At 41.6% G+C, this 8,252-nt stretch overlaps 1 protein-coding gene across 1 annotated transcript in view; it reads left to right on the top strand.

Moving 5' to 3' along the window:
- Positions 1-306: 306 nt before the first annotated feature.
- SEC63 (SEC63 homolog, protein translocation regulator) overlaps positions 307-8,252 on the top strand; it is a 55,922-nt gene continuing 47,976 nt past the window's right edge. Inside the window, exon 1 of the mRNA XM_030267694.4 lies at positions 307-538. Coding sequence (XP_030123554.1) covers positions 415-538 — 124 coding nt within the window. The 5' untranslated portion in view covers positions 307-414. The remainder of the gene's footprint in view (positions 539-8,252) is intronic.

Below are 8,252 nucleotides of genomic sequence, written 5' to 3'. Positions count from 1 at the left end.
CTACTCCTTGGCAGGGGGGTTTGGACGAGATCCAGAAATTTCTTTCAGCCTTAACGAAGCTGTGATTCTGCGCTCTGATGACTCGAACGCGCTCTGATCCAACCCTGCTTTAGCAGGGACATTAGAGCAGAGAGCCACAACCGGCCCCGGCCCACGCTCCCCTGGATCCCGGATCCGGGATTTGGTGATTGCCGAGGGGCGGGGCCGTGGCCGAGCCAATCGGCGGCCGGGCGGGTGCTGTGGGCGGGCCCGGCCGTGACGCCGCGCGGGCTATGGTGGCTGAGCAGTGACACGTCTCCGCTCCGCCCGGCGAGGGGCGGGCGGGGCAGCGCGCCTGCGATCTCGCGGGATCCCGGGGCGGCGGCACCGGGCCGCCGGCGGCAGCGGCGGCGGGGACGGGCGGCCGGCGCGGCCATGGCGGGGCAGCAGTTCCAGTACGACGACAGCGGCAACACGTTCTTCTACTTCCTCACCAGCTTCGTGGGGCTCATCGTCATCCCCGCCACCTACTACCTGTGGCCGCGGGACCAACACGCCGGTGAGCGGCCCAGCCCCGGGCACGGCCGGCTTCTGAGGCGCCGCGACACGGCGGGGCCGGGCCGGGCCGGGCCCGCCGCGGAGCCGCCGCGCTCGGGGCGCCCGTCCGGTCCTGCCGCCCCCGGGGCCGCCCGGAGGGGCGGCGGCGCCGCGCCGCGCTCGCCGGCGGCCATTTAGCGGTACCGGGGCCGGCGGGGGGTCCTGGGGCCGCCGCCCCCCGAGCGCCGCCCGCTCCTGCAGAGTCATCGCTGCGCCGGGTCCGGGGCTTTGTCTGGGCTTTGGGATTTGCCTTGTCTTCACGGAGCCTTTCTGGGTGGATGACCTAAATTTTGATCGTGGGGGAAGAACAAGCTATTGAGTTGGGGACAAAGGGGAAAAGTTGCCGGGTTCAGCTTTTATGTGCTGTAAGGTCACAGCGGGTGCGAAATTGGGGATTTTTTTTTCCCCCCCATTGCAAATCACAGTTAAATGTCCGAAGGGCTACATTTCTGTTTCGTTCTTCGGGGCGATGCTTTGTGTCCCTGAACGGTGTTATAAAGTTTCTTTGACTAGTTCAGAATCTCGTTTCCAAAGTATTTTTCCACTTTGTCTTTTCTGCATCCCTCTATTCTTGGAAGGAGAAGGCGTTTTGGTATACAGGCTGCACAGGAACACATTTTTAACTGCAGTTCTGAGATTAAAAAGGCTGTAGAAATTATGTTTAAAGGCTGAGTGGTAAGTGTTAGTAAAACGGGGATGCTTGATACTGGTTCCCATTGCAGAAACCTGCCGACCTCTTAAGAATACTTGTGCTTTGCAATCTGAGAAGAATCCCTTTTGTTTCTTGCATCTTTTTACATTCAGTATCTGGTGGTTACTTAGTGGCTTTGATGCCATTTTAAATGGCTTGCCAGGTTCTGCTTAACTTAGTTTTGTATGTAAAAGAAATACCTAGCAATGAAATCTTAATCCTGTACCTTCTAGTAAGGAGTAAGATAGAACAAAAATGTTTTTGTGCTAAATCACAGCTGCTCACAGTCTTGGTTGTTGCCAGACATGCCGGTGGGCCACTGGCAGGGCCCTGGCTTGAGAACCTCTTTGGAGAATTGATCTCTGCCCTCCAGGTACTTACTGCCTGTTGTACAGCTGAGGAGTTAGTTCTCTCTGCTGAAAGGAAAGGTTTCTCTGCCTCCTCTTCCTGCGGCCTGACTGTTGCAAGAGGGAGAAGAGGGAGGCGTTACTGTTGTTGAAGATGTTTTGTAATCTTTGGGTTGTTCTTGAGGAGCAGGGAATTGGAGAGAAAATAATACTTCTGTAACCTTTTTACAAACCTCAGGATTTTCTTTTATTTTTGTTCTGGTGAAGGGTGGGAGGCAGTGGGGGAGAACATCACTTTTTCTCTTTAATTATGCTTTACTTCCTCCATAGTTTTTAAAAGCTGCTTCTTGGGAAGATGATTTACTTGCCTGAGATGCTGTGCAGAATGGTATGGCCAGCAAGGACACGCTGATGTTAACATCAGTTTCAGAGGGCTGACAGAAGCAGGAAAAGCTGTAGAAATGCTGTCAAACTTGAGGCACTCTACCAGCCTTACGTAGTTGATTGTCAGCTGTCCTTACAGGATGGCAGAAAATGAAAACCTCACTTTGGAATATGGCTGTGTAGATTTCATGCAGTTTCCAAATAGACCTGCCATTAAATTTATTACTAATTTCTGTCTGTCTGGCCAGCATTGTCCAGTATATAGAGGACCTGCTGCATATTTTGCATTCAGAATAGTGCTAGATTGTTGCAAAGCTGTGTCAAACCGTATTTTTCAAAACAAAAGGTAGATTTTGTTATTCTGTTGGTGCAAAGAAATGAGTCAACTAAGTGAAAATCACCAGTGGAAATGAAGGGAGATGGAAAAATTACTTCTGTCTCATAATTGTCTTAATGGATTTTAAAATGTGAATGCAGTCCAGTTTTTAGCGTACGCATTAATGGCATGTCTACAGTCTCTTGATTGAGTTCTGTTCTGCAAGCACTGTTTAACAAATAGTTGTGGTGTCATGCAGATCGTAATTTGGGACCAATGCTGATCTACTAAGTAAGTTCTTATGAAGTGAATCTGCTAAGTAGTAGAACATTTTGATGTTCAAGTTGTTTAAGTGTATGGATCTTAGGCAAGTCAGTTCCAGCAAAATCAGCTCTGTATTTTTCTCACAGCTTTTTGTATGCAATCAACCATGCCTGTTCCAGCATTTGAACAAGATTTCAGGAATAAATTAAAACCTTGTGATGATGAAAAATACTAAATGTTTAGCCACCTTGCTCTTGTTTTCAGTGTAATTCACTAGTTTAAAAGAAACAGTAACCACTTATTTTAGAAGCAAAGAGAAAGCCTGTGATTTCCAAAGAGAAATCTACCTGCACTAATAACTCCTGCTTCCTTTGATGAGCAGAAATATCTGGATGTTGATATGAGATGTTATTTTCATGCTAGTTTAGAGTGGAGTTTCGAGTACTGAGGCACAGTATTGGGCCAAAGAGAATAAGCTCTGCCAAGACCTCTGCCCTCTGTGTGTAGGACCACGTAGCTTTTTTGTTCTGGAGCTGTGTTAGAGAACCCAGCCTTTGTCAGCCCTGGTAGACTTGGTGAGGTACAGTTGTACTGGTGAGCTCTTTCAGCTCCAGCTGCAGGAGTGAAGAGGACCAGATCAGGGGGAGCTTTTGAGGCAAATCAGGTGCTTGTCCTCCTCACTTCAGGACCCCTTTGCAATGCAAACCAGAGCACCCAAAAGACAGCAGATTCCCTTTTTTGGTGAAAACTGGGTTGGAAGAGGAGCTTCAGCCACATTGTGTTGTAAGAGCAGACTAGAGCTAGCATTTCGCAAGGGTGAAATGCTCACTGCAGGAAGATCACGCCATTGGTGCCTGCTGCTTCCATCTACAGATGTGCTGCCACGGATTGCTGGTATGTGCTACAGTACAGAGTGCCAGTGGAGAGAGAAGTACAGCAAACATCTGGGAATTGCTGATGGCCTGTAATATTTTAGGATTTGTTCTGTGCTGTAGTTTTGTAGTAAATTCTCATAGACTAAATAAACCCCCTCAAAACACAGTGTTTGATTTTGCCATTGCGAAGATTGTAAAGTAAGTCTGGATCTATATTGCTTTACTACTTCAAGGAAACTCAAAATGTGTTACCTAATGTCAGATTTGTAGTAGAATAGTTTTTTGGCAAGCCATTAACATTTTGGTTTTTAGTTCTTCTTATAATAAACTTTTGGAAAGCCTTTTCAATACTACTGTCTGGAAGAACAGCATGGTGTAACTTATGTCTCTAAAGTACTGAGAAAAATTTGAGCTGCTTTTTTTTTTCCTCTGAATGTCTAAACCTGCTTTTTCCAGGCACTCTGAAACAGTCCCTATGAAGAGTTGCTGCAGCCTGTGGTAGGGGTTGATGCTAGTATTTGGGAGGATTTTGCTCTGGTATGCTAGACACCCTGTGAACTGTCCCATAATTTCATTACCTCAGCTTTAATAAACCAAACAAGCAGGTAATTGACTTTGTAAACTGGATTTGTCCAAATTACTTTTCCTCCTTGGTGTTCACTCCAGAGCTAATAAGGCCTTCATAGAAGGTTAATTGTTCAGCTTTGTGTCTTGGACTGAAGGTTCATAATTGCATTGAGGTAGCAGTGCTCGAACAGGGTTAACTCTTGTGTTTCTCCCCATCCCTTGTGCCAAATAGAGCACCGGTGCATGGGAATGGAAGAAAGTAATTTCAGCTAAAATTAAATTTTATTCCTTTTTAAAATTTTCTTTCTTCTGTCTTTTAATGTGTATTTGTTTCTGTGTAAGGCTTTGTGTGTGCCTGGGGTAGTACAGGATGTGGCTGAGAGAAAGAAGACTGATTCCTTCAGTGTTGGTGATGGCTTCAGGTGATGGTGGATATGACTTTGGGCTATATTGTTTGTCCTTGACTTATTTCTTTAAAACATATATGTGTATATATGTTTTATTACTAAAAAAGTCTTACTTTTTCTAGGTTACCTTTGTTTTGGGAAAATACTGGTATTAATTTAGCTAATTACTGTGAGTAAAACCATTGCAAGGACTGCCTTTGGAACAAAAAATGTGGTTGCTAAAAAGTTATTCTGGTGCAGATTCATTTTTAACTAAGAAGGTATTTTCTGCAATGGGAATTTTCAAATTGTTTTTCAAAAAGTTAATAGTGAGAGTTGAAGAAAAATATTTTTTTTTGTTTTTTTTTTTGTTTTTTTTTTTTGTTTTCCTCTGCAGTTAGGGGTGGAGGAGTGTCCATCAAGATATCTTCCCGTTGTTGAACTTGCTTTGAAGTTTCAGTGTAAGCTTGCGTAGATTAAACATCAGCATCTAGAAAGGAAATTGAGAGCAGGGGGTGAATTAATTTAGTTGGATAATATGGCAGTTGTTGCACAATGCTGATGTGTTTGCTGAACTTTGTTTGCTTTTTGACTTATACCTGTGCTGCTGGATTGAGACACGTAATAGTAAAGCTCTGCTGAAACAGGTTGTCATAGATTGTGATGTGCTTTGTAGTATGGAAGCTTGCTATTTCATGTTTTTTAGTTTATTTAGGTCTGCATTAAATAAATGATCCTGTTTTAGGGCATTGAGTATTCATAATTTGTTAAAAAGCTGTTGGAAGGAATAGAAGTATCTATCCTGAGTTTTTTACAGTAACTTGAACAAAACAAGATGTTGAAAACATTTTAAAAACCCCAAAGAATAACAGCTGTGAATGCAAGGATAATGCTAATAGAAGTTTGCAGTCTCTTCTCTGAGAGAAAAGAGTCTGTAGGAGCTATTCTGTTTGGAATGTAGATCTTCCTTCTTGAAGTTTAAGAACATAAAAACCAACTGTAGGGAAGGGAATAAAACCAGATGAATGGCTGCATTTTTGTATCTAGAAAAAAGTATTGATATGAAATAGATAAGAGCTATTTAATTAACTTTCATTATAATAAAAATCCATACAAAATCTCTGGTGTTTCTTTTTTTTTTTTTTTTTAATTTCTTTGGCTTTTGTTTGTTTGGCTTTTTTGTTCTTGTTGCTGCTCCCCAGCCTGGCTGTATGTTGTCCTGTTGCTCACTACTAACACTTTTCCTTTGCACCCTGCCCTCTGACATGTTTCTGTTTAAGATATAGCTAAAGTTTTCTTGAAGAGCACTGGGCTAATACAAAGAAAAACTTTAAAAAATCTGGTTCAGGAAGGCAATTCTCTGCTAATCTTTGAAGTTGCCATGCCTGTAGGAAGTAGCATAGGCAGTTAGAGAACCCTAAAATTATTCCAGCCTTTTTTATATTGAGGCTGGACAAATAAACAGTAATATTTAAAAATGACAGCTTACTTGGTGACTGTTAAAAGGGAGAATATAATACTATGTTGATACTTATTTTATTTATTTTGTACTGTACTACTATTTTGAAGCAGTAAGGGCTTTTTGTATACTTCTGTAGGTATTAGTTGGCACTCGCATTCGAAGCCTTGATCAGAAGTCCCGAGGAAGTTGTTCTGTAAAGGTTTGCTGTCTTAGGAACCATACTTCTCCGTATATCTGCTCACTATACTGGATATTTCTGTGTAGTGGTGTCAATAATGAAGGTTTCTCTGTGATTTTTTGGTGTGTTTTTCATCTGTGTATATTGAGGCTGACTTCAGAGTCTCATGTTAATCCCCTGTTTTAAGATGCAGGTGGGGGAACTGAGGCTGTGTAGTTTATTTGTCTGAGGACAAACAGTGACTGTGCAACTCATACCAGTGTAGAGAATACAGGCAGCACTTCTTCAGTTTTATCTGTAATAGAGTAATGAGCACTTGCACCTCACAGCAGCTGAGGGAGAGGAAACAGCATTCCTGCTGCCCTTCTGTGATGCTCCTAATCCTTTGGTGTGAGATAAGATTGGTTGGAGTGGGTTAACTGTGATGCCTGTCCTTGCTCACAGCTCACTGAAATCTCATTAACCTTACTCCAAAGTATTTTGCAGCATTTTGGTATTTGATTATGCAGGATAAAGTACAGGATGCTGGTAAAGAACAGGATAAAAGGACAGGATAAAACCACAGTATGCCATGCTCATTGCTAATGTGGATAAGCATGGGTGTGAAAACTTTGTATCTGTGACTATAAACATTTTTTTGCCCATATGTGTGTGCTTATCCTTTCCTGTTAATATAACCTTTCACCATTGTGTCAGGAAGTGGGAGGAGAGTCAGTGAAACTCAGTTATGCATCTAAGGACTGTTACTACTTACAAATTGAGCTTTTTGGGAGATTGAGTATATTATGGTTGATGTAAACCATTTAAAGTTCCAAAAAATAAAGTTTATTAGGTTACTGCTTCAAGGCAGAATATAATGTAATGATGATACTTAACTTTGTTTTGTTATTTTTTTTTCACTATTTTGCTGGTTTTAAGCAGTAGGGTTTTTTTGAGCAGCACTTGAAGAAGGAGCAAACATCATGAGATGCCACTAGTAATGTCTAGTGATTATCTCTAAAAATATTTTTCAAAACAAAGCATTTAAACTGAGTTATCAAAGAATGCTTGTCTTTTCATGGAATTTTTAAAAAGTATTGTAGTCTTACTATAACCACTATAGCTTCCTAGCACTAAAATAAAATTAATAGCACTGTATTAGAGATTAGTTGAGTACCTTCAAGACTGTCCAGAATACAAAATGCTGAAAAGCTATTTTGTGGCAAGTCAAAGATCAAGCTGTTACAAGAACTTTATCTTTCATTAAGTGTGCATAAAAGTAAAGCAGTTTCTTTATTATTATTATTATTATTATCTTTAAAATTCATCCTATATTATGGAAGCTTATGAAAACAGTACTGAAGGTTTTATTACACGCCTTGTTCATTTAATAGTTGCTTCAAGGTTGTCTTGACTACTCAGAGAGATGACATTAAACTACCAGAATATAAAGTCTATGTAGTAGAGAATTAGATTCAGTTATGGTTTCATGGGCAGCTAAACTGTTCCTGGAGAAGGAACAGGAAATTTGAGAGAGAAGCAAGGTAAGTGACAGGAAATGGAATCAATAGTAATTCCGTATTTTGGGGGTTGTTTTTTGGTTTGTTGTTTTTTTTTAATTTGTTGGTTGTGACTTTTTTTTTTTTTTTTAATTTGCGTTTCAAATTCATGCCTGTGAAGAAAGGTTCATATCTGCAGCAATTTGAGCAAGTCTTGACTGGGGCTGATGCTGCATCCTTGCCCCCTGTGGTTCTGCTTTCTCCCATTGTGGGGTTTATAGGCCTTTCCCTCAGTTACTAGCCAGGACATGACATGTATCTGTATTTCATGGTGAGGAGGGTTGTGCTGGCTGGAAATATTAAGAGCAGGGTACAGGTACAAGAGCACAAAACAGGTACCTAATTTCTTTCCTGGGCAAAAAGATTAGTGTCTGCACCAGTTTTTAAATAAGTATACAATTAAGAAGATTTAAGAGGTGTTTTCAGATTTTCACCTAGTATTTCTCTTGTACAGGAAATTGCTTACAAGCACTTTAAATTCAGACTATTCCTTTATCCTGGTTGGCTGGATGAACTGTTTGAAACTAGGATATTTGTAAGCATTGTGGCTTCTGCAAAGGCTTACCTTGCCAATAAAGCTTCAAATACCCTTTTTTCTTTAGAAACAAAAGCATGGACATATTGGGTCAGATTAGGTTTTTTTATGTAGCATTACAGAAGTGAATGCC

The sequence above is a fragment of the Taeniopygia guttata genome, chromosome 3, assembly GCF_048771995.1.
Source record: "Taeniopygia guttata chromosome 3, bTaeGut7.mat, whole genome shotgun sequence".
NCBI lineage: Eukaryota > Metazoa > Chordata > Aves > Passeriformes > Estrildidae > Taeniopygia > Taeniopygia guttata.
This window is presented reverse-complemented; position numbering and strand designations above follow the sequence as displayed.